Below are 27,757 nucleotides of genomic sequence, written 5' to 3'. Positions count from 1 at the left end.
GTGTGTGTGTGTGTGTGTGTTTGGTGAAATTTGGGGGCAATTTTGAGACAAAATGCCTACATTTGGGGACAACTGGTGCATTTGGGGACCTAAGTCGAGTCCCTGTTTGGTTTAAATGCCATTGGTGGGTTGGGGGTTGGGTTTAGGACCAAGGTGTGAATTGAGTTTAGGTTATTTTTAGGGTCAGGTAAGTTTCTGTGAGGTTAATTTTAGAGTATATGGTCAGGGTTAGGCTATAAAGTCTAAAAAACATGAATGGAAGTCAATGGAAGGTCCCCATGGGGTCGAGAAACAAGCGTGTGTGTGTATGTGTGTGTGTGAGACTGGGTTTGTTTTTTGTGACATTTGGGGGCAATTTTAAGACAAAACGCCTACATTTGGGGACAACTGGTGCATTCGGGGACCTAAGTCGAGTCCCTGTTTGGTTTAAATGCCATTGGTGGGTTGGGGGTTGGGTTTAGGACCAAGGTGTGAATTGAGTTTAGGTTAATTTTAGGGTCAGGTAGGTACCTGTGAGGTTAGCCTTAGGGTTTGTGTTCAGGGTTAGGCTGTAGAAATGTAATGTAAGTCAATGGAATGTCCCCAAATGTATAGCTGGGCAAACCTGTGTGTGTGGCTGTGTGCGTGTTTGTTGGCAAAATAGCTCTGGAACCAGTGGACGGATTGCAATGAAACGCAGTAGCCTCATTAATGACAGCTCAGTATGGGACTGGCGTGTGTTCTGTCCTCCTCTGATCATTCGTAAAAAACACGAAGGTGGAAAGGGGGTGGGGGGTGGGGGGGTAAAGTGAACCCGCCTCTGATGCCCCTCTGAGCCCCCAACTGAGGTAGCATCAGAGCCGAGCCTGAGTCAGGTAGACCAACTTGTGAAAAGGCAGCTCGCGGTTCCACTGCTTAGAAAATGATAATAAGCTGATGACATCAGTGAGCGACTGCAGGATTAATCAACAAACATATTTATTACAGAGGGAATAGGCTATATTAAAGACGACACCAAACAGCAACTTTGATATTTAACATGTCAGAGCTTCTAGGACATTTAAAAAAAAACAACAAATAGCATCAAATAACCATCTTCCAACACTCTCTGCTGCTACTTCCTTCCTCACTTCCTCCTGCTTCTGCTGCAGGCGCTCATTGGCCGACAGTCCACCTGCACCCTCCCGCACATGTGATTAATACAGGTTTTTTTGCAAAAATTGCAGATTTTTTGATGCTCGTTATACAGGTAAACATCCAAATGGGTTGACATGTATGTTTGTAGTTAGTTTAAAAAATATATTGAACCACAGGATCCCTAAAATGAGTTAATTCAGGTTGTTTTGTTTGATACGACACGGACGTCCATCACACAATAAATATGTCGCAGTCCACTTCAGCCGAGCTGAGATCGTCTCTACGCTTCTTTTGGTTCGGTGCTGCTGGGTTCATTTCTGAATGCCTACATGTGAGCGGGACCTGGTCGACTTCTCCTGTGATTTATGAATAAACCGAGGGAGCTTAAATTCTGGACCGGTCTGTGCGGCGATTGTGCGGAATTGTCTTGTGAATCAGGTTATATTTTCACTAGTCCTTTTTGCTGGATTTTGTTTTGCCGGATACTTCAGTATTTTCACCCCCCCCCCCCGCCCCCCCAAAAAAAAGACACGCACGTGACTCTGCGTATGTTGGCAACAGTGATGTGGATGTGAAAGAGCGACTGAAGAAATAGCTCTTGACATGATCTGGCGTTATTTAAATTAAAATGACTACATGCCTTGAAACTCTTTGGTGGGGGGGGGTCTTGTTGGCAGGGGTGGGTCCCCCTTGAATAATGGTAGGGGACACATGGAAATGCTCTGAAAATAATTATTAGATGTTCATTTACAACTGATTAACTTTTAGTCATCTCCATTCAACATGGCAGCCAACAAAACAGGCTTTAGTCTAGGAGGGTACAAAAATAAGGATACACTGAAATATTGCAATAATTCATTTCCTGATTCTGTATCAGTTTTCAAAAGCACTGTATAAATATTTCATTAAGACCTAATGAATGGATGTAAGAAGAAATGTGAAATACAAATGCAGTTCTCACTGTTGTTTAGTTTCTTCTGATTGGATGAAAATAAACTGAATTTAATCATACTGTATGCATGTAATGCATGGTGTTCTCTTTATGCTGAGATTTTTAAAATTATACTATTTTAGAGGTAAAAAATGACAATATATCACCTTGCTTGCAGTATCACAATATATTGTGATACATCGTATTGTGACCTGTGTCGTGAGACAGTATGTATCATATCACCAAATTCTTGCCAGTACATAGCCCTAATATATCATCACTACTTTTACAGACACTGAGCAAAATTGACATGGTAGTAGCTGAGAATCATCCTCAACACTCCAGCTGAGTGAGCACTATCACATCTCACGAGCACTTTCAAAATTGCACAGGATTGTGTATAAAATCATTAAAAAGTATGACCAAAATGACACATAATTTCTCCCTTCCTATTTTAAATTGATATGTCTCAGTCTGAGATGAAAGGCAGCGGGTGGTATGCATTTCCTTCAACAAATGCTCAGCTTTTATTTTGAAATTTGTACTATTTGGTGCTTTAGTGAATTTTGTCCTAAGATTTTCTTTTAAGAGCAGGCAGTGAAACAGATAGTGTGTTCTGTGTTATGCAATTGTGTGAGCAGCTTAGCATTCATTCTGGAGGCATTTATCATGTTGTGAAAGGCAGCAGAGGGGACATCAAAGACTAGTGCCAACTTGGGCATTAGCCTTCTCTATCATCCTCTCTTTTTTAATCTCAATGTAGAATTTTGTGTTTTTCTTCCAAGTTTAATACCACAATATTCAGCGTTTTCAGGCTTCAGAGCCTTTGCTGACATTTGCAGCTCTGCAGGTCGTAGAGTTTAATGTGCTTGGCTCAGAAGAAGAAGGAAAAAAAAAGACTGCAGGTTTTCCGTTCCAAACGTACTTCAATCACAAATGCCTGTGATTGCAACATAATACTTTTCTTAAAACCAGTGACGGGTTTGATTAAAGTGATAAGCTTTGAGCTGTTTGTCCCACTTTGGCAATGCTTTCTGTGCTGAGGCCTGTTGTGTTTATGCAATGAATCACCCAGACATCAGTTTATGATCAGTAGTATGGCTTATCTGTGTAAAGATTTTTGGTTTCTGTTCTCTTTGTCGGTCTGCTTGTAACTGCAGGTTATGTTGACAGTGATATTTTTACTTTTTAATGTATTTTTCCAAAATCACAATACCTGTTCCCTAAACCCGTTATTGTTAACATTCGGACACATTTTTTCCCTGTAGTTTATGACATAAAGCAGGATTACTGAATGGGCTAGGTGGCTGCAGAACTTCTTTTTTTTATTTGAAAGTAGGATTCAGATTTTTGTGTTTCCAAATTTAGCTCAGCATTCATATTTCATAGGAAAGACCCCCCTGAGGGAAATGCATTTCGTAGCAGCTTTTAGTGAACAGTAAATTTTGTCTTTTCAATGCACTTTTTAGAATGAACATACTCCTGACAATCCAAGATTAGAGCCAGAGCTAATATGTTCATTCATTGTAGATGGAAACTCATTAATAATCTTTGTTTATATATTTTGTTAGGTGACAAGAACATGAAACAGGGATTACATTGCCTTGATTTATTCTTTGCTTTCTGTCAGCTTTACCTAACATGTAAAGGAGAGACTTTTCTGGTGAAAAAAACAGAACACAGACAAAGTTAATCTTTCCACTTTACAGCTCGAACAGTTACACATAATTGATGGGTGGCTTGTGTAATTGTTTCTTTGTTTTTTTTTCCTCAAACACTCCTGGTGGTACTGATTGTTTTGTTCTCCTCCATCTCTCCTCTTCTTTGCATTCAGCAACATTAAAACTGTGGAATGTACATGAGAAAACAACAAAAATGTGTTTTTTGTCAACTCCATCCTGGAGAATGATAGTCTTGATGCCTCTCATTTGTTAGCTACTCTCATACTGTTGTGTACTTGAAATATTTAGAAATCTTGGCTGATCCAGCCAGCATTGTTTGTACCCTAGAAAAGTCCATACCACCATTTCACTGCTTTTAGTTCCTCCATTTGTGTCTCTTACTTACTTGTCTTTGAGAAGTGGTTTGGAGAACCGTAAAGTGAACTGCTTTACATTCAGTGTGTTGATTACTGTTGTTAGTTCTACATTATTTAAGTGTGCTGAAGAGTTACAGTGAAGTGACCACTTCTGTTTGATTATTCTACTTGGCTACAAGGGCTGAAGTTGATCTGTGTTGTCAATTCTGTTTCCCACATTACAGTAAAATTCATCCCCTACTTTGGAAAAACTGTCTCAGACTTTTCTGTTCCAATTCAACTATCTTTCAGCACAAGAAATACTCATTGGTTTGTTGGCATCATTGTCGTACCTCCAGCTCCATGAAGATATATTGTGGCACCTCTTAAGGAGTTCAGCAGAACCATGGTTAGATTGTGTTTCTGTCTAATGAAATTCTCTGGAATTTAAGACTGTGGGCAAAATATGTATTGCCTATCAGTGGGTCTTATGGTCATATGTCACAGTTTAACATTCAACAATTTTAAACATTATTTTTGCGCTGTTCAATAAATATTTCCCACGCAAAATATTTTGCTACTCTCATGCTGTTGTGTACTTTGAAATACTTAGAAATCCAGTTACCATGTGGTGAAATATTAAAATAGAGTGTCAGTAGACTTTATCAATGTACATTCTGCTGCTCAGGATTCCTGAAAAACACAAGCACCATTCCAAACAAGGCTTATTGTTCTATATCAAAATCACATATGAAATAAGGTTCAAATCTCAAATTGCTATTAGGAATGACAACAATCTAAGCGTTGTGTGGAGTTGCGTTTGGAAGGCAAGAATGTAAACTGATAACGTCAATAAGTTGTTTGCAGAAAGAGCATAAAATGAGTCCAAGCTGTTTCTTCACAGCACTCCGAATAAAACAGAGTTCACCAGAATTAACCTTGATAAATGCACATTGAGATAAACGCTGCAAATCTTGCCAATCAAAAATACTTTATATGATTTAAAGCATCTGGTGGAGTTTCACTGTACAGCGCTGCAATGGAGCAGCCGGCGGGAGCAGAAGTGGACTGTGGGGTTGTTGTTTAGATGCAATATAGTTTCACCTTTACAAGAAATGAATGTGTGAAATCACTTACCACGTCCATGTAATGATACCTAACGTCCCGTCAACATAAATATCAACAGCTGGTTTCCATCACTGGTCAGAAAGTGGATATGAAGCCTGTTAAGTGGAGCAGGCTGCTGCTGTGGAGATTGCAGTCTGGATTTTCAGAGTTGACGTGAACATTTGGTTTCGCTCTTCAGTGACAGCTCCCACATGGTTAAACATTATAAGGATGTAAAGTCGCAAAGGAGGAGGTCAACTGCCACATTAAGTGATTCTAGTCTGTGTGATTTAAATCCTGCTGCGTGTCAAGTGTGAGGATAAATATATTAAGTTCCCCCTTCAATAAAAATCATGTTGTCAGCCTTGTTAACTTGTCTATAAAATGTAATTCACGTATTACAAGGCCTTTTATAAGCTAAATCAGTCATCAACACTAAGGTGGTGGATTTCTGCTTCGAATCTCCTGAGCACTTTGTAGCTTCAATAAGGTGAACCGAGGAAACCAATTTGGAGAAGAGTGAAATCAGTGTTGACGACTTGCTGCTGATTTACACGCGCTGTGAGAAACCTGTAAACCAAGAAGCAAATAAAAGTTACAGTTTGGCTGAGGTTAGGATCATCATCATTGGGGAGTGGTGGCGCAGGTTAGAGAAGGTGACCCTGTGATCGGAAGACCGCTGGTTCAACTTCCCAGACCGGCCAGCCCTACTCTGGGCCCTTGAGCAAGGCCCTTAACGTCTCAGCTGCTCCTCAGGTGCCTCACAAATGGCTGCCCACTGCTCCACGTGTGTGCTCAGTGCTCACATGTGCGATGGTGGAAAAGCAGAGAATTCTTAAATTTCCCCAAGGGGATCAATAAAGTACATATCTATATATCTAAATATCTGATGGTGGGTGGAGATGATGGAGGTGTGGGCTGACCCAGATCAGTGTATTCCATGGACTTATATAAGAACACTAGACTGGGGGGATTCTCCCAGTTCTCCCCTATGGTCTGATCTGGGGGGTGGGTGGGTGGATCTTCCCGTGCGAGTGCCCCTTGGGGCTCTGCGCTCGGGATCCCTCTCGGGCCCTTGGGCTCTGGTCTTCCCTATGTCTGCCTCGTGTCTTGGGGGTTGGGTCTCGGGTCCTCCACAGTCACTATTAAATATTCCATTGGAGAAATCTTGTATATACACGCATGTTCACAACTGCTCACAAACAGGTGTTCTGATCCGGGGGCTTCTGACTGGTCACTGAGTGTGTATATATGTCTGTGTGTATATACTGACAATATTTATGAATGTAGGCATGTATGTATGTATATCTTTATACATGTATGGGTATGTGTATATTTTTATATATGCCCTCCATGTATTTATCCATTTATTTTTCAGGTGAGTGGACAGATGTTGGGTGTGTGGTCCTGTGTTTTCTTGGTGTAAATTTAATATTATCCTAATCACTATTTCAATCTTTCTAATTACTTCTCTCTCTGTTTTTCTCTCTTTCTCTATTTTCTCTTCACTTTAAAAAAAGTCACTGATGATGAAGAAATAAATAAACTAAATAAACTAATAATATTTGGTTTTGTTTTCTACTGAAGTGACAAAAAAAAGAACACTAGACTGAGCCTCGCCCATCCCATCCACTGTTGGCGTCTGTGACAGCATGGAGGAGCAGAAACAGAGAACTGGATCAGTTTCATAAATTATCTGTAATATTTTTTACAATAAAATAATAACTATGTTAATTTCATTCAACAATCATATAAAACAGCAGATATATACCAGAAAAATATATAATTAATAAATAACATTGACCTGAAGTCAGCCTGTAACTTACACTTTTTAGCTAGTTGAAAAATAATGACTTCATCTAGTAATAAAGTTTATTTATTATTTCTTTTTACTGTCATAAAAATAAGAATGTTTATATTTACCAGTCAACAGTTAGAAAATGTTCTCTGTATACCTGTTATAGGATGAAACTTGTCTCTATTACCTAACCATCTTCTCAACAGGTTCCWSYVACAGAWWYMRWMAMATACTCACATTTATAATAATATTTTACACTCTGTAGGTCTAAATATTAATCAGAGGACAAAGTAATATTTAATAGTTTGTGTTAAATTGTTGCATGATTCAACAGWGCTAAACTCTGTATATATGCTCCACAAGCTAATATCTGTTAACCAGTTCAATAAATAACAGTGATTACATCGACTTTAYAAGATTATTTTAATTTTAAACTGTTACATTATGTTCTGCTCAGATCACATTGAGCTAAATAAGATCAAATCTGTTTACTTGTGTAGTGAAATTAGATGTTTTCCTCTTTATCTTCTGTTAATAAATCCATAACACAAACAGCTTTTCTGGCATTATTTAGAACAATAAATAGATTACATAAACTACAAAATATTAATAATAATCTTGTTAGTATTATTATTAATAGTTTTAATGATTTCTACATCAGTCCTTTTTTTCTGCTCTGTCACCAACGTACAATAATGGTAAATCCAGACTCTTGACCATTTTGTGTTGGCCCTTAGCTTCTACAGCCAATCACACGGTCACATGGTTTCTGAGCACTCCAGTTGTTACATATACCTCCATGTTGTATTCTTAAATCACTGATTGAAAATAAAAAAACATTAAGTTAAACAGCAATAAAAATGCAAGGCTATGCAAAGAAAAACAAGGAAAAAAAAACCCTAACTATATTAGATGATAATTGCTGGAATGAGACTTTTAGATGGTTTGTAAATTACAATTGTATGTGTTGGAGTTTCTCTTTGGTTGCCAAAATGTGTTGCAATTTTATTCATGGTACTGATGAAACAAGTTTACCCACTCGTATTTTGTATTTTTTATTAGACTTCATCAGACAATAAACCGAGATACAGTTTTAATTACAAGTATGAGACATTTGTTGGTTTTGGTTGTGATTCTTTCTTTGTAAAGAAGTGGAGATCTTTGACTTTAGCAAACTATTTGTTAATAAAATTCAGATTCATCTTTGTAGCTAAAAAAATCTGTTGCTTGTGTGTGGGAAAACTGGGGTTGAACAGAGGTTTTTGCTTGGCAGACTTCCTTTGGTAAACTAAGTTCATTTCAACTGTTACTGTTATGTGTTTTAAAGGACTGTCTCCTGACGTTAGCATGTTAAAAACTATACCACTGTGCAGCACTGGCTTATTATCTTTCCCCACTCAGGTCAGGCTGGGATCATTACCACTGATTTCAATGGCCTTTTTTGTACTTGGTCATTTCAAAAACATCTCTCCTTTACACATTTGATTGAAGAATAAAGCTTGATGCTTTCATGTTCTTGAACTTTTTTGTTGCAGCTGTATAGCTTTTCTAATTATACAGTGTGGTCTGTTGTGGTTTTCATATATAATTATAAATCATGAGTGTCTTTTGAAGTATTTTACTGACATTATCATTTAAATATCTTTATATTGTGGCATCTCACCACAATATCAAAAAATGTCTAAATGTGGTGGTTAATGTCTAAACAAATGGTAACAACCAGGCTATTATGTGCTTTGGTTTCATGTCTGGTTATTGTAGCTCAGCAACAGTTTTGATGAATTGTCTTGTTGTCTGCCCATGTGTCCTATTTTTACAAAATATTTTTGCACAAATGAGATTCTTTGCATCTGCATATGCAGTTTTTAGCTTGTAGACTTCATAGTAAATACACTATTGCTTAAAAAATGACATGTTTTGTGTTTATAGCCCTTTTAAAAACTGTAACAGCATGACTTTATTGTCTTTTTTTAATTCTCTTTATTATTTCACAAATAATTGCCAAAGAATTCCTAGTATATAAGCATAATGTATGTTTAAAAACAAGAGACAACCCGATTCTAACCTTAGAGTCAAGAACCAGTTGATTTATGCACCTTCATATTCATATTTTTATATTTTATCTTGGTTAAATGATTGGCTTTGAGTAAAGCCAAAAGAAGAACTGTGTAACTAAATTGTTGACAACAGTTCAATTGACAGACTAATATTTGAGGGATGAATCTTCAGCTCTGAGTCTAGGATTAAATTAGCATGGTCTGCGGAGGAGAGGACAAGTTTGTCTTAAGAAACATTCTTTAGTGGCAGAAATAAAGCACTCATGAACATCTTGTCTCATTAAATTGTCTTTGACTTCTTACCCTTAACGAAAGTGGGAGAGTCAGAAATACAGGAATTACTATCTTCTTCCTGTCCTTCTCTTTCTCTCTTAAAGTCCAGCACCAAAGTATCTGTTAATCATGAGTCTTATTTTTGTCCTTAAGTTGACTTTTCTTGCTTTGAATGATCTGAAACACATTTTTTATTTGCAAACTTTGTGTTTCTGATCAGACACATTTTGGCAATACTATGCAGAGTGAAATCTGATTTTGTTGTAATCTGTTTCCTGTTAAAAGAAGGCAATGAAAACAAAACCTGCTTTTAGCGAAGAGAGCAGCATTTTTTTAAGACTTCCAATGTTTTACATTGTGTCTTTAAGCCTATAGTGTTACTTTGTCATACAAGTTTGCTAACTAATTTTAAAATGCCTGCTGCTCAGTGCGAAGACAATAATGTTATACTTTCAGACATTAGGTGTAAAGTTATAAAGGAACTGTTTGAAATTGTAAAAAAAAAAAAAAACTTTTTCTGCTGCCAAGGCATGAAAAGTCTTCCTGGTTTAAGATATGTTTTAATACCAGCTAAATCTTTATTCCCTCAAATCAAAACCTCTTGTCACCTCGATACTTTAAATAGATTTAAATTCTTTTCTGTTTTTACTGTTGAATGCTTATTTTCACAGTTAAATATTTCCTTTATATTATATGTTTTACAACATCCTGTGGTAGTACATCTCACACAAAATGGTTTTAAGACCTTATGTGATCTGTTTCACATTCAGTTTAATCTTTTAACGTCACAAGCACTTCCCCTTTCTCTAAATCATGTCTCAATCATTTTTTGTAAGTATTTTGGTTTCTTCAAAGCCACATTGTTGTTTCTGTTGGCCAGTGATCTTTAAACTGCCTGTTTCTTTCCATAGAGAACTATTGTGTGGCCACGTTGTGGTCAGACTGGTTTTTCAGTGGTGAAGTAACGCAGTGATAATTACTCTACAGGCTGTGGCTTTTCTGCCTCGATGCCTCTGCTCTACAAATGCAAGACTTGTTCCTTCTAACATGTTATTTATATCAGCCCTGAAATAAAATAAGTCACAAAATTATTATTAGCAGCAAAACCTATGGGAAGAAACTTGTGCTATCAGAAACTGAATTTGAATCACTCAGACTGAATCTGTTTGCATAATTTGAAATCAAATGCATTGGTTTGAAAATTAATTACTAAACTAAATGAAAATCTAAATTTAGGAGTTTGATTCTGAATTAATTTGCTTTGAAACTGTATTTTGTTGTTTTAAAAATGTAGTTACAGAGTAATCAGACAGATCGACAGATATACATTTCACATCAGTGAAACTTTTTTTATGGCAATGTAGGCGTTCAGTCTCATCTAATCCAACAGAGTAGATACAATCCACCATATAAGTGATGAAAAATAGACAATGTCATCTTATTACAGTGATTAATTTTACCCTTAGAAAATGTTTATATATACAAGGATCGGTCATCAGCAGCGTTGAGCCACACTAGTCGTCCAGAGTCTGGATGGGATGAATATCTGACTGCAGCTGGGAGGGACACTGTGTGAGGACTGAGCCGCCTGTTGATGCTTTGGGGTCAGGGAGGAGCTCACACCAGCACCTGCTGCTCATCAGAGAGCTGCATTCCCGTAAGAGCCTCTGAAAGTCTCAATAATGCCAGAAAAGGAGTTGCTAGATTTTTGTTAATTGTTTTTCTGAAAAACTGTCACTGGAGCAGTCTAAAAACTTGCTAAATATAGCAACAAAGTCAACACTGGGTTCCACAGCCCACCATCTCTCTTGTCAAACAGCCATATCTTGATTCAGCCATGCATTGAGATAGTCAAATTATCAAAGTTTTTAGCTTTTATTATTATTATTTATCATGCATGTATGATAATTACTGTATGTTGCTGATTATTGCTTTCTTAAGACTGAATGTCTATATTATCATAATGTGAAATGTAGATTTGTCAATCTGTGTTTGATTACTCTGTGGCTTTCTCAAGGACCACAATGTGTGACAGGAAAAAAAACTGAATTTTGGAATTGAAGTTGAATTATAGAACTGAAACTGAATGCAGTCAAACTGAATTTTCAATACAACAAAACAGTTTCAGAGCTAAATAATTCAGATTCAGTCCATTAAATTCAGTTTCAATTTAGTGAAATTAATTTTCAAACCAATGCATTCAATTTAAAATTATGCAAATACAGATTGAGTTTCTCATGGCACAAGTTTCCTCCTATAAAGAAATGGATATGGTCAGAAGACCCGGTGGCACCGGTGCACGGCAGCCTTGTCTCTGATCAGCTGTGGCTACACTGTTACAGTAGTGTGTGAATGCTGGGTGAATGTCTGTAAGTGGAAAGTGCTTTGGAGTCCGACGGAACTTGATAAAGTGCCATATAATTTCAGTACGTTTACTATTTTTACCAAATAATATCTTTATTCCCATTTCTGGGAGCCAAAAAACTTATTGACAAACTCATTTTGTTCTTTATTTTGAATTAATATTATTGGGACATATGAAAAACCTTAAAATTTTATCTTATTTGTGATAATTAACAGATACTTTATTGTTCCTAAGAGACAGCAGTTCTAGCCAAGGGATATTTTTTTCTTTCACCAGGTAATTCACATTCATACGTATACATCAGCCATTTAAATTGTTAACAGATGTAACATTCACTTTTAATAGCAGATATTGGAAGAAGGGGGTTCATGGTTTTAGTCATTTTAAGCAGCCCAGATGTTTCTTCCTCCCTTGAGTATTTTGTTCATTCATAGCTGAATTTTAATATGTGAGTCAGAAACAATTCATCTTAATGATTTTCACCTCTACCCGCACCATCAATGTTAGTCCACCTGTCAAGTCTGTATTATACTTTCATTTTAGAGCTGCATTATTCCAGTCTGCTTAAATTAGTCTGTCATTTATCTTCCTCCTCCCCCACACCCTCTTGTCTGCATTGCTGTAAAGAAGGTGTCTATGTTTTGTTTGTAAAAGAAACATGTACATTAAAGTGTTTACGTATTAATTTTTTTTCAATACCATGTGAGTTAATTATTGTTGTCATGTTTGTGTGGAGCTCCTGGAAGCAATATAAAATTTTCCCTGGTATTAAATAACATGAAAACCACAAAATCCCAAGTGGGCTAACTTACCACACATCTCAGTTACCTCATTCACTGCATGTAATAGGAACACATGAAACATAGGAAAGCAGAAATTCTACATGTAATGGTCAATTACACAACTTGAGGTAAAAGCCCGTGTTAAATGCATCCAAATTTTAATGTAGGATAATGGCTCACATGCTTAACAGTTTGCAACCACTTGACTAAACAACTGTAAAAAAAACTTGACATTTCTTAAAAGGAAAACTAAAACCAAACATGAAATGGTTGAATTTAGTTTGAAACTGGCATTAAGTTTAAATAGAGACTGACATAAGGATACTTATATTCTCTAAGATAATGCCAAAGGCTTTGGTGAACCACAATATTTACAGTGTTAGTTCAAAACACAATTTACTATACCGGTATTTGGTCACAGTACACTGCTGAATTTACCCTCTGAAAAAAATTAAGTTGAAAAGTTTTTTGGGTTTTTTTTTTGCCAGAGGTGCAACTGATAAATTATCAGTTGGCCCTGGTTTCTTTAATTTTTGGCTTCTCATACAAATATTGGCACTTTGCTGATCTCAAATTAGCCACTGTCCCATTTTGCTCTGCTGTGACAGAGGGCTGTTGTTGAGTTAAAACATGTTTGTATTGTCTAAGTAGTATTCTTAAATGTTTTCCAAAAAAAAATTGGAAAATTGAACATTTTTGTGACCTTATGACACCCAACTGTGTCAGTTATAAAAAAAAAAAAACAGTATCAGCCAAAATCTGAATCAGCAGGTCAGGTTTTTTAAAGATCGGTGATCAGGCAGGAAACTGCAATCGGTGCAGCCTAGTGTACAACATAGAACATCTAAAGCCATTTTCCCTCATAGCCAGTCTCACTATGAGTCTCTTCAACTGAACTTGGACTCAGTCTTGGCGGTTTTCCATATGTCTTCAGTACTGCTATGTCATAGTCCAGCTGCCTGAAACTTCTACCATGGCAAACACAGCACAGCAATGGACAAATGACTTGTTTGTGACTCATCATCCTCTGCCACGTTTTACAAAAATAAAAATAAAAATGACATAAACTCAGAATATTCAGGCGTTTGAGTGGAACTGAGAAATCAAACATGAAACATGAATGAAAAGATAAGTGATTTATTTACAGGTGTGGGGAGATAMAAATAAATCCGGATCTGGAAAAGAGGGGAAGAATCCAGGTGAGTCTCTTTCCAATGAATTAGAAATGAAAATATAATATATTTTCATAGAATTAATGAAAAGTCTTTCTTACGGATTCTTGGAGAAGGACTTGGTTTTGGGGTGAGGCTTCCTTTAATCRGATGAATTGTTTTCTTCAGGCAGAGTGGCAAAACATAAAAATCTTCCTTGGTTCCTGTTGTGGTTAATCCTGAGCAGACAAAAAACTCCAGACAGAAACTTGACGAGAGGTTCCTTAAAAAACAAGAAGACATAAATGTCAATAACAATAACTATAGTTCACTATAACAACTTGTAGTTGGCTTAAGCACTACCAATATGGTGTTATGCATCAGCGAAGACTCAGCTGTCTGGAGACGCTTATAAAGCCCAGGATGTCATCAGCAGGATNGGCTTAAGCACTACCAATATGGTGTTATGCATCAGCGAAGACTCAGCTGTCTGGAGACGCTTATAAAGCCCAGGATGTCATCAGCAGGATTGCACGCAGGTGGTGCAATTAAMCGCAGGAACCAATCAGGAAGAAACACACAAAAAACTCCATTCATGATAAAAAATTTGTGGTTGAATTACGGTTGGTCAGAGCCTGTGAATAAAGTCCATTGGATCTAGCTCTGTCAGAATTCTGTCATCAACCAACAAGCACATAAACATCTGGACCTCTTCATTGTACCACAGTGTTGGTTTATGTGTTGCCATGAAATGTGTTATTATATATATATATTTTAATGTAAATAACAAAAATGAATGCTGAGGTTGAGGTTTTAGAGAAGGTCAGTTGGATTCTTGTGAAGGAAACTTTTATGATTGATGTCACTCTCTTGCCAATGAACGACCTTCTGTCAGCTGACGTCACATCTTCAGCTCGACTCAGTTCACTTGGAACCACAGTTGAGGAGGTATAGAACTGAGCTGGAAGTGGGTTTGATCACCTAATGGAAACCTTCAAAGCTACATTAAGTAGGACCATGTTCTGCCTATGGAAAAAGGCCCAATGGATCCTTTAAGTCTTGGGGATTGTGTATTGAAATTTCTTTAGTTTGGGTTTGTTTCTCACAGTTTGGGACTGCAGCATTTGGTGAGCACCTCAGACCTCTAGTTATTTGAAAAGCTCAATCTGTTTTTGCAAAACCCACTGATGTACTGTCAAGGAACCAACTGCCTTCTAAAATAGCAATTGTCAAAAGAATATTCAAATGAATGCCAGGATGCAGAAGGTTGTGTTGTAACAAGAGGTACATTTCTTATTGTACTTTAAGTGTATTAGAAGCATGAGTTGCCCCTCACCTTTAGTGGCATTTCATTGGATTATTAAAATGTGAGATTATTAATAAACCATTACTAGTCATTGAGTAAATGATCTATGATGGTTTTTGGTTTTAAACTGAAATGTTGAATGGTTGAAGACAGTTTTTTCTTTCAGTTTCAAGTCTCTCTTAGATTTACTTCTCAGTGTTTATAGTTAAATCATATGTGAAAAATGATGACAAATTTGGCTACTTATAGCTAAAAGGAAAAGCACTTTTCCTTTTTACATCTGATTGTTTATACGAGCATTAATGTCAGCCTTGGAAGATAAAAGATTTTCCACTGCCAAAGTAATTCGCTTCACAAAAAATTGTGTTGATGTTAGTTCTTTTTTCAAGACACCATTTATTCAATGACCGGTTTTCCAGAAATGTAGTATTTTCACAGCAAGTTAGCATTGTTTATGTAACGTATGTTGCCATGTTTATTTTTCTTTTACATTATTCTGTGCTGGTAATGTGGTGAACTATAAAATATATAGCAAAGAATTTTAATTACTAATAATCCCTTCGAGCTCTTTTGAGCTTTTCTTTGAAGTAGTCGTTCAGTGCCTTCACAGTAACCTCAGTATTTTGACGTGGATTGGTGATATTTGGACCTTGTCCAAAAGAAAGGTTTGCATTAGAATCACATGGAAGTGCTCATGATGGTTTTACAGTAACAGCCCACAGACAGCCGTGCTCGGAATAATTTCCTGGGGCATCAGTTTCAGAGCCTTCAGACACAGCTTGTACTTGTCCTTAGCTTTTGAAACACAGGTTTGTAGAAATTACACCAAGAGCTCCTTGGCTTAAACTGTGACATGAAGAAAGGTAGATTTAATTTTAAGAAGATTTAGGATGTTTAATGTTTTATCATGGGATCACAGTGAAATCTGACTGGTTTGAGATGGGACTGAAGAAGCAGCAGAGTCGGAACGATGAGCTGATTCTGTTAGAACAAACTCAAAAAATCTGACTGAAGTAATTGTTCTTTGTTTAAATTTTACTGCCGAAGTTGATCATTTTCTTTGTTATTAATGACTGAGTATTGATAAGGTAGACAAAAAAACAACTTAGTTTGATTTGCTCTGTTAATGTAAGCGAAGTGTAAATTTGTAGGCATGTTTAAGAAAGTCACATAGAAAAAAAACACATAGTATGCTAATAGGGTGTTTTTTTGGACATTAAGTTTCTTTAAAAGAGCAATATAAATTATTAAAATAGGTGTACATTTGCACCATTATTAATAGTTAAATGAAAGAGTCAATAAAACATGACTTTGTCCATATTAGAATTTTTACTTTCTTCTGTGAGTTGATTCCAAATGTCAGGAATGTTGTTTACAAATTTTATTTATTTTCTGTTTTTGTACTTTTGTGAATACATAAGTGTGCTGGTTCACATAAACAAATAAATGTTCTCAAAATGGTGGACTTTTCTGTTATGAATGATTTGCCATAATGACAGGCTTGTCAGAGAGCTCGGAGCAATAAATTGCAACATTCACACAGTCATTTTTTACCCTCAACTCCCACCCTTTTATTCCAGTTGCCAAGTCTTTTTGTTATCATTGTGTCAGGGGTAGCGGAAATGAAAACAAGAGGGCAAGAATAAATTGTTTTTAAATTTGTGACAATAAATTAAGTTTAAACCACCGCAAACAAGATATGAGTTCCTCTTCTTGAGTGTGTGTGTCTTTGTTTAAATCGCCATTAACAATAAGTTATGGTAACTGGTAATCGTGTTAGTGATCAAATGGGGCACACTTACTTCCCTGAACACAAAGACTCAATCTTCGATAGAAACAGTCTCACAAAAATCTGACATATTAAATAAAATAATATATATATGATAAATATATATATTAAATAAAAAGATAAAAAAAAGTGTTTTTTTTTTCTTTCAGGCTTCCTAAATACCTTTTTTTTTTTTTGTATTTTGAGTGGCGTCCTAGTTTGGTCACACTTCATGACTTGATCCTTTGTCATTTATCACACTTGTATGATTAGGATTCATTCTCCTGGTAATTCTGTGAAAATTGAACATTGTTAAAGTTGCAATAAATTCAGTAAGATTTGTTTGTCTCTTGTGACCAGTTATGAAAAATCCATCTCTCCCAAACAAGGCTTCCAATTAGAAACGATGCAAGATCAGACTGAAGCTAAAGACAGATGCAACATGCTGAAAGTTTTGTGTGGAGGAGTTTTCAGCAGGATTCAATCACCTGACTCATGTATTGGAAAGTGACTGTTACATTTTTAGTTGTATAAGCTCATAGTTTCAGTGGTAGATGGTCTGCAGCTTGTTAGCCAGACCTCTTTTATAGGAAGTAAAAAAGTTATTCTGCCCCTTTGTGGCTAAAATTACCCACTGAATTTATAAGTTTTCTTCTTTTTTACAATAATCCATTATTAAGTTACAGAATTGTCAAATCATATTACTTGCTCTATGTTGCAGGATGTTGTTGTTGTTTTTTATAAAATACTGTTCTTGTCGTCTCACTGTAAACCTTATTGCAGTGGAGTTGTTTTTTTATTTTAAAAAAGTAAACATCTTTTAGACAACTGAAGGGTTTTGTCTAAAAAGCTGCCTCTTAGTCAGCATTTTAATGTATTTAAAATGTTATGTTACTGCAAAGAGCTGTTCCTACCACGAAAATATGAACAAATATTTGATTGCATCTCCTAGCACTTATTTGTATTTCCTTGTCTTGTACTAACAATAGCGGCTTGATGTAACAATGTTAAAATTACACCAACACATGAAATAGAGGAATGTTGTTGTGCAAGTGTGATAGTGCAGAAATTATTACCAAAAGGCTGACGTCTCCCAAAAATATCTGGCCTGTAGCAATCTGATTTCTTAATATACCAATATTTTTATTAAATGACCTGTTGAGCCTGAGGTTTCTGCACTTACAGAACTCTTTATTTAATGCAGAGATGTTGTCTTACACGCAGCCTGACAGATGGTAACTGTCTTTCAGGATGTAGTTGTGTGTTGTGTAACTTTAGCGCTATGGTTTGAATTATCCTTTTTCAAATCACAAAAGTTTAATTCTAAATGATATTATGTGAATGTCCAGAACAAAACTGCAAATAAGGATGATCCCAAGGTTCTGAATTTTTTTTATTTTTTTTTTGTTTTTTTGTTTTTTGTTTTTTTGTGTCACTTGTATTTTATACAAAGAAATCAGTAAGTTAGATTAGAAACTATTCTGCTTCCTATTTTTCTGTTTTGTATTTTTATTAGGTGTTTTCTTTCTTAAATTCCTATTTGGCTTATTTAATTTAAAGACATGTTCATAAACAAACAAATGTATAGAGTAGATTTAGGATTACTGTTTGCAGGTTAGCTCATGCCTCAGTGGTTTCTGTGCATTTCCCCATACTGGTGCTCGGTTTGAACTGCAGGAGATTGTCTTGACCATGTCTACATGCCTAAATGCACYGAGTTGCCGCCATGTGATTGGCTGATTAGAAATTAAGTGTTAACGAGCAGTTGGACWGGTGTACCTAATAAAGTGGCCGGTGAGTGTAAGTCGCAGATGGCCTCAGTAGTTCAGAGCCCAGACAGAAGCTAAACCATCGCTTAACATTTTAACTGAAGTGAAAAGTTCATGCACAAACTGCGAGTAACTTTGGCGCTAGGAAAGTGTTTCTTGTTTACTTTCCTCAAAAGAAAAGATATTTATTTACCTGAACAACAAGAAACCCCTTTGAACATTCTCTAAAGGCTACACATGACAGCATCTCGTTGCTAATTAGAAAAAAAAAACAACTACTGTTATCCCAAGAAAAAAAATTGTTTTTCTAAGCCTGAAGCATTCATTTGCACCACAGTCAGTGGTTAACATTAATACTCCTGATGTTCCAGAATCTTTTCTGTCATTTTGCCTGATGACTGTTTTGCCAGATATATTTCTCCCTTCTTGATGTAGCCGGCAAAATTAACCAGCTTTGGTTTTTTTGTTGCGATAAGTATTGCCCTTATGTCATATCAGTACCAGCTGCACAATTTCTGCACATTATGTGTAATTGAGACACTAATTACTGAGATGAGCTCCACCTGCAGTTGTCTAAAGGTTGTGTTTGGGGATTTGATCTTGAAGAGAAGAGGGTAGAGTGACTTTAGTATTGAGTTGTGCTGTATGGGATGTCAGTATTATGGTTTCAGGTTTGAAAATACAGAAATACACAGAGTTTTAGCTCCAGGTGTGTTGAGATCCATATAAGACAGTAAAAAAATGAAAAGTAATTTTGGTAGAGGTAATAATGTTGTTAGAGTGTCCAATTTGTGCAAACAGTTGTGCAGGATTTGCTCTCAGGCCAGAATCTTGTCAGGCATCTCAGGGACATCCTGGACAATTAATGGAAAAACTTGGCATCTCTTCATTGTCATTTTGATGTTTTGAATGTTTGATTTCAACTGTACAGATTGTGTTTATGAGTAGGGAAAGGCTTTATATTTTAGAAAATAGGATGTGGAATATGATGAATAACTGTAATAGAGAGGAGAAATGAGCTCACAGTTTAAACTCGAGAGGATTTTGGTTCAGTCCGCCAATATTCACAAGCCTTTGACACTGTTGGGTTAAATCTCTGGAGAAATTATACTCACATTATGGAAAATATCAATTTCTCTTCAACAGTAACTTATTTTGTTAGTGTCAAGTTTTAGTTACTAATTTCCAGTCAAATATATTGAGAGAGGCAGATAGCTAAAATGAAAAAGTAGGTGTATTTAAAGTTTTAAATTGTAAAGTATGCTTCCACTTACCTTACGTTTCTCAAAAACTAATAAATATGTAATGCATTTATTTTTCCCCTAAAGATTTTATTTTCTTACCTCTTCAAAAAACAAACAAATCATTAGAAGCTTTTCAACAAAAACTTTATTGACGAGTGCAACTACTCACCATTATGTGTTTATTCTTTATCTTTGTTTACAAGTTTATTATAGAGTGGTTGTGCATAATTGTAAGGACGTTTATATTTACTTAAAGTACCTTTGAAATGTTTTATCACAGTGAAAGAAAAAAATACAAGCATGTATTTATTTACTTCTCAGTCATTTATACTTGTCTAAAAAGTTCAAGCCTGCCTTCAGTAATCCTTAGAGTTTACAGGTATTTTGTGCAGCCAGAATAATAAAATGCAGTTGTGAATAACTGTTAACTTTTATGCCTTTTTCTTTTTAGTCAAACCGAGTAAATCAGCATCAAAGTCATGTCCTTTCAACTACAAACTAAAATCTTCTCAAGTGTGGAATGCAGACGTGTTATTGAAACAATGATGGCAGAAATGTTGGACAAATAAGCCTCCATGCAGGCTGCTTGTGTTGTCTCTCACAGCTGTGTGTGTGGTTACTATGAGGATGTTTGTATTCAAATCTTCTCTCTTCTTGTTGATTTTGTTTTATGTATTTTTTAATGAATTCACTGCATTCTTCAATTTAGCTTGGGTCTCTGTATGTATTAGCGAGTTATGTTTTCAGATTTTCTATAGTCTTGTATTTTTTGTTTTGTTTTGTTTTTAATGAATTCAGTGCGTTCTTCTGCTTTAACTTAGGTGCTAGCGGGAATTAGTAAGTTCTGTTTTAAGACAAAGCCGTGCGAGGCTGGCTCATCATGTTGGTTTCGAGGAGGGCTTGTATTTATAAGATGATTAGAGCGCTTATGCTTCACCCTGGGTGACTGAGGTCAGACTAGTTCATGTCTATTTCAAGGGGCCCTTGTAAAATGATACGAGTCACTGACAAGATAAAATAACCTCTGGTTGGGGGGAGGAAAAAAAGGCACAGGTGGCAAAACAAACCATTTTTCTGTGATGTTGTGAACATTAAACAAGTGCGGCGTGCCCTTTTGTCTGAACGTTAATGTCAGTCTTGACATGCCATTCTTGACTGTGCAGATGTGTGACCCTGCAAACGCTGCTCATTGATATTCTTGTAGAAAAGTGTCATGAACGCTTTTGGGAAAATTCTTCCCCCCTTGTTCTTTTCACTCATGAATATAGATGGAATCCACATGTGTTTTGAATTTGTTTGAAGCAGATCAACAGGCTTACAGATGATACTCTTAGCTATTGTTAGTGAAGGTTCAGGGGCTTTGTACGACATTAGTTAGTCAGATTATGTGTTGTGTACTGACAATCATGAAGCGTTTCATCTGTAATTGCTCAAGCATAATGTTTGCCTTCTCAAAGTGGGTCACTGTGAAGAGAGATTTAGATCCGTGCAGTTCCTGCTATACAGAGAGTGTGGGAGCTGAATGAAACTGTAAACATTTGTGAAATCAAACGCAACAGTTTTTCACTCTGACCTTTTCATATATTACATTTTTCTACTCAGGTGCATACATCTTTAAAGAATTTAATGGAGCAATATCATGTAAAATCAACTTTTTTTGGCTTTATATGATGTTATAACTTTATCCCCTTATCAAAAGCATTCCCAGAGTCTTGCTTTGACTCATTCATGCATGTTTGAGAAATCTTGTGCTGCCCTGAGGTAGCCAGGCAGGGGATCAAAAATGGGTGGTTGGCCCTTGAACCGCCTTTTAGGTGCAGCTCCTCCTCTGGGCTGTGTCTCCAGTCCTTTTCGGATCAAGATGCCTTTGAGGAAATGCATTTTCAGATGAGAAGGAGACTACCCTCTTTTTAAACTTCCCATGGATGACATGGTTCTTAGAAAAATGGTTGGACTTCAATTTTGGAAGTAACCCTCCCACAAAAGAAAAAATATTTATTTATTTGTGTGAGCCACTTTACTGATGAAAGCTTTCAGAACAAAAGGGAATTTAATAGTGATAATACCAAGATTATCACTAAAAAACGATGCAATTCCAACACTCAGAAGTACGCAAACACCTTTGCTGACTGGATAAGCTGAAAAACAACTCACGGTGTTTTGTTCGGTTGTTTGGTCTATCTGTGATCTACAGTTAACAACTGATTGTGACATAGTTACTTTATGGTATAGAATTGAACTAGATGCCTGAGAAACACATATTTTGGCCCTTTAAGTTATTTTATAGAAGTGGTGAACTTCGTCTAGGTTTAAATCGCTTTTTGTCTTTATCAGGTGTGTTGATTTAAGCAGGTCGTTTTTTCCCTTTTCTCTTTACTTTCCAGGTTATCCTTTCCACATATGTTTTAAATATAAAAGGTTAACAAAAAGATAACAGAAGAAATCAGCCCTTTCTAATTAAATCAGTTAGTATTAGCGGGAAATGCGTGATAGTAGCAGATAGTGCTTCAATATGCAAAGTAACCAACTATATGTGCATTTAAAATAAATAGAGAAAGAGCAATTTAAATATCATAGATATCATAAGTATTTACCTGACTGGTATTTTAATAAAGACACAGTCCAACAAAAAATGAACAACACAGATTTAGATCCAGTTTCCATGAGATGCTGTTGCCTCTTTCCTGATCTTTTGGAAACGGACAGAGATGTTTGTTTTCGCTTGAGTTTTTTTCAGCTCGTTCTGTTGATCTTTGCTAAGTTGGTTATTTGCTAAGAGCCCGTTTATTCCTCATGGTGATATTACTGTGATAAATATTGGATCACACAACAAACTATCTTCAGATCAGCTCTTCGCTGGAGTCACGTATACTGTAACATTCAAACATTGTTCTCCTTCTTATCAAGATAGGCCAGCTACATATACAGTACATGACCATCATTTGAGTCTCAGCTTACAGTTTCATTGTTTGGATGCAGTTTCATTCATCTATTTTCATTTGTAGCTTTCACTCAGAACAGATGTGCAAGTTTTCAGAAATGTAGACATACTTTTCTAATTACAATATTGTCATAAGAAATAAATGATAATATCTATGCTTATTCAAGAAAACATATCTAAATTTCACATAAATGTTATTAAATAATTAGACATATTTTCACATTTTTTTCTTCTGGAGATCCAAGTAATTTTCACATTTCACAATTTAAAAGTTTTTTTATTTGCTTCTGCAATGGCTATTTATGAAACTTTTGCACGACCAGCAGCAGATCTGTGGTGGTGTGCAAGTTTTAAATAGAAATTCTAAATAATTACTTTTAAGATTAATTTATTCTGTATCTAACATCAAAGCTATACCATGTTTAATTAAAAGTAAATGCAGAAGTTCTTTAAAGTAAAAAAAATACTATGTGTTGCAAGATGTTGGCGCTATAAGAAATCTGCTTAACTAATAATGGGATAAACTACATAAATTTACACAAATAAATGCAGTTTAGTTGAACTGATAATATCTGATGCTCTCCTGAAGTGATTGCTCCTCTTTGATAACCTCTCCAGTTGTGGCATCAAGTGTCACTAAAATGGGAATGTTTGAGAGTAACTTTCTTTGGCAGGAGACTTCAGCAATGAAGAAAGTCCTTATTGTTTCTCTTAGAATAGTAATTTTTTTGTCTAGTGAGTGAATAAGTGCTCAACTTCAGAATATTTTACTCATAATGTTGACTGTGAAAACAGTAGCAATTTATAGAGACAGACTTTGATGTACTTTGCTTTACTGGAAATATTTTTCCAAGACTACAACATGTTCCTGTTATTTATGTAGTAATTTAAAATAATTGGAAGGAGCAAGGAAGGGAAATTTATTTGTAACAAGATGAAAAGGTAAATTGGGCATTTATCTATGATGTACCGATGTAATTTATGATCAAACCCAGTGTTTAGATCTTTTAAGTGACATCTTTTAAACATCTATCCAAAGTTTGTCAGCTTAGTTGCATAGAAATAATATGTTCCGCCTCATTTATGTTTCATTAAATTACACATATTATCCAATTATTTCCTCGTGACTCTTCTCTTGCAGTATAGGCTCTATAATAACTTATTCACTCAAACATGAGGTTAAAACATGGTGATGTGAGTCTAAAGAAGATTTTTATTTTCCTAAATAAAAAAGAAACACCAGCATCTTGTCAGCATTTTACGTACAGCAGTCAAACATTATTACAGTAACTAATCTCCAAAATGTGAACAAGATAATGCATTTAAGCCTACATGGTCTCTAAAATGAGGTCACTAAACTGTTGAATTAAATGAGGAAATAAAATTGTTTGAGTGCATTGGAGCGTAGCAGGGAAAGCCATAATGTGGAATGGACCTATCATCGTAACTACTGCAGCATAAAAGCTGTGAAACATTACAGTACAATCAGAGTGTGGCTGCTTTAGATTTTTATGACTTCATGGTGTGAGAGAACAGTTTTGCCATCTTTTGTGTGAAATCAGCACGTGGTAGCACTTTTCTCCAAAGTGTGAGTGAGCAATTATTGATCATCTTGAAATGGCCTGACTTGTGATGATAAAGAAAATGAAATATGAGGTAAATTAGTTCATGTGAAGCTGAAAATCAACCACAATTCTAGAAAATAAAGCCTTTTACATGCAATTACTCTTATTTTTTCTTTTAATTTTCAGCATATTTAAAGTTGAAAACTAATACGTAACAATAAAATTGATTAGAGAAAAACACGACAGAAAAAAAGTGCGTTTGGCAGAGGATTTGAACTGTAATTCAGCAAGAATAATCAAACATGAACAAACAGGCAGATTAGGAAACGAGAGCTGTCTCAGGACGTGGAGTTACATCGTTGTTTTTATGATGTTTTCCAACGCAGGGAATTGTGACTCAGTGTTTGTGTCAATTTGATGATTTACAGAAAGCAATGCTGCAAGGGCTTCAAGTTTGTGATGGGCCACTGCATTCCTGAAGGTAGGAAAAACGTTTGGATGTGACGTGTTGTATGTGAGAATACTTTGTAAAGCCTGCCCAAAATGTCTCAGAGGCTTTGAGGTTTAGCAGCATGTGATAATGCTTAGCTTTCTTTTGTTAGCTGTTAAAAAAACTGTTAAATGATTGTCTTTTTTTACCGTCCCCCCACCCTCCATACACACACACACACACACTTTTGTTTTTGTTTTTTTGTTGTTGTTTTTTTTTGCAGACTATGACGTATGTGCTGGCGCCCCCTGTGAGCAGCAGTGCACTGACCATTTTGGCCGAGTGGTGTGCACCTGTTATCCTGGTTACCGTTATGACCGTGAGAGCCACAGAAACCGACAGAAGCCTTATTGTCTGGGTGAGACCTGATAGAAACACATAAGTACAATCATATAAGAATATATGCAATTTGAGCATCAAAATTCCTATTTTATCTCTATATATTACAGCTCACCCAGGGCAGTGGTTCTCAGTTATTTTCTATCATGGCCCTCCTAGGGAACTTAAAATTTTCCGTGCCCACTCTGAATTGAAATACTATGAGAACCTGATAATATTTAGTTAGTTAACTGTGCGAACCACTGTATGAGTTTCTGTCACCAGCATTCTGCATTAAATCACCTGATAATGGTAGTGGAAACACTGCAATATGCAAAAGAACAAGTATTATTGTTTGACCTTTTAAATTTGTTTATTTTTGCTGCATTGAATCATGAATTAAAATGTTTAAATAGATTTATTTTATTTTATTTTATTATTTTTATTTCAAGATATAGGTATCCTGATTTCCATTATGGTCCTTTTTTAAGACCTATGAATTCTTAAAAAAATAATAATAATAAATTTGAGAAGTATTGCCCCAGGGTATGTTACAAATAACCCAGACTATGAAGTAATGTTTTGCCACTTCAGTAGAAAACAAAAACTGAATGTTAGTTAATTAATTTCTGCATCATCAGTGGCGTTTTTTATAATACTATAGTAAGAAAGAAAAAGAAAAAGTAGAAGAGAAATATAAGAACAGTAAAGAGAGAAACTGATAGAAATTATACAACATGTGAAATGAACACCAATAACACACAGGACACCACACCCGACTATGAAATAATTTGTAACATTTTATTCCTTGTGTTTGAGACCGAACCATGCAATTTTTGTTTGCGTTGCAGAAATAACAACTACATCTTTTAAAAACAGACACATGTAATAAGTTTGCACCACAATTTGAAATCACTTCCTTTAAAGAGCTCCAAGCTACAGACAGAAATGTCAAATAAAGTTACAATCATCAGACAGCAGAGCTCCTAGGATCTTTCATTCACCATTCATTTAAAAAAATGTAATAAAACATAACTTTTGTGATTTCTTTTTCATTTCTCTTCCCTCCTTTTATTAGTGAATCTAATATGTTGTTATAAGTGTCTTTTTTTTCTGATTGCCTCTCTTCTTTTTCACTTCAACATCTAGATGTTGATGAATGTGCAGATAAAAACACGAGTGCATGCTCTCAGGTCTGCATCAACACTGCAGGGGGCTTTAGGTGCGAGTGTGAGAAAGGCTATTTCCTGGAAGAAGATGGAAAAACATGCACCAAGGGGGAGAGAGGTGAGCTTAGAGAGGTTTTCTCTTCACTCTGTCTTTTAAGGGCACATCTAAAAGGGATGTGGTGATGACTGCATGGCGTTAATGGTGCGTGTGTGTCTGTGTGTGTTAGAATGAATGAAAAAGGAGGGGGGCACTACAAACATAGGCACCTGGTAGCCATTAGACAGTCTTGCTTCATGTGTATGTCAGAACAGTTCAGTCACATAAACATACTGCTGCCCCATGACTTCTGGTCTTCTCTGGTGTGCTGGATTCATGTGAAGAAAACACAAAGGGTCCAGGCGATTAAAAACAACTTTTTGCCCCAGATTGAGTTGCCAGCAAAGCGGTGAGGGGCTACAGATTTGTTACTTCCTCCCATGAGAGGGTCTTCTGTTACTATAACATTACATACAAAACTAGAAAGTGAGAAACGGTGCTTTTTATGATTTTCCAGACCAGGAAATTAGAATTTAAACAGGTACAAGGAGTTGAGTCAGTAATACTCACATGAACTTGCCGCTACAATCGAGTTTACTGTATGTGGGATGAAATCAGCTCTTAGCAGATGAAAGAACTTGTACTATTCAGTCTCACATCTGATTATTTAGTCCCATTTAAGATGCCTTTTTTTAATTTTATTTTCCCCTAGTGTTGTCCCTTTTTCTATTAATTTGGGTGTTTTAAGGACGCAGTGAAGCTTTTTGAGAATCTCATTTGAGAAGAAACTGCTAACAATAGTGTAAAACAGCAACTCTGCCTCTTGGTGTTAACTCAGGGTTGTCACGTTTTAGATGATTATTAAATTTGTCCATAGATCTAAGAGCAGCTCCATTCAGAATGGGATGAATGCCATCGCTTCTATTCAGACCACATTTTTCAAAAAGGGTTCCCATTATCTAAGTTAACCTCATCTCGACTTTCTGAACATTTTCCAGTAATTTGTGTGACTTGAGCTTTTTTTCTTTCCCATTTCCCAGCAGTCCATCTTTATGAGAAGTGCGATAATTTAATGGATGCTGGAACTTGCTCAGCCACATGTGAAGATTTCCTTCAGATCAAGAAGTCAGTCCTGCAGTTAAAGCAGAAGGTATGAGAGCTCAACTTTTTTTGTTTCTTATAAAAAAAGAACAAAACCTCTTTTTTCTCTAAGCTGCTCTTATTTGAAATCTGTACTTTTTCTATAATGATTTGTTACAGAAGGACCAAGCCAAAGAGCCTTTTTAAGTTCTAGATTTGCTTTTTTGGATTCAGCAGGATCCACAAAACTATTATTTATCTTTATCACTTCCTATTGCTCAAGCTTTATGTCAGGAGTCCATGCCTGATAGTATTTCAGAAACGACAGCAGGTACATTTTTACAACTATCATGGGATATATTAATGTAGTTTAAAACGTTCTAAAAAAAGGAAATTTGAAAAATTTCCTCCTGCCTCACGGGCAGATTGTTTCATTGTTCATACATGTGAACTGGTAGGATGTTTTTTTTTTT

At 35.9% G+C, this 27,757-nt stretch overlaps 1 protein-coding gene across 1 annotated transcript in view; it reads left to right on the top strand.

The window, feature by feature from the left end:
- The window catches only part of ccbe1 (collagen and calcium binding EGF domains 1), a 40,499-nt gene that overhangs the window by 3,098 nt on the left and 9,644 nt on the right, over positions 1-27,757 (top strand). The window contains exons 3-6 of the mRNA XM_014006450.1: positions 24,619-24,671; positions 24,904-25,038; positions 26,148-26,285; positions 27,245-27,354. Of these exons, the coding sequence (XP_013861904.1) occupies positions 24,619-24,671; positions 24,904-25,038; positions 26,148-26,285; positions 27,245-27,354 (436 nt within the window). The remainder of the gene's footprint in view (positions 1-24,618; positions 24,672-24,903; positions 25,039-26,147; positions 26,286-27,244; positions 27,355-27,757) is intronic.

The sequence above is a fragment of the Austrofundulus limnaeus genome, unplaced genomic scaffold, assembly GCF_001266775.1.
Source record: "Austrofundulus limnaeus strain Quisiro unplaced genomic scaffold, Austrofundulus_limnaeus-1.0 Scaffold36, whole genome shotgun sequence".
Taxonomy (NCBI): Eukaryota; Metazoa; Chordata; class Actinopteri; order Cyprinodontiformes; family Rivulidae; genus Austrofundulus; species Austrofundulus limnaeus.
Note: the sequence above shows the minus strand (reverse complement) of the source record. Positions and strands in the feature narration are given on the sequence as shown.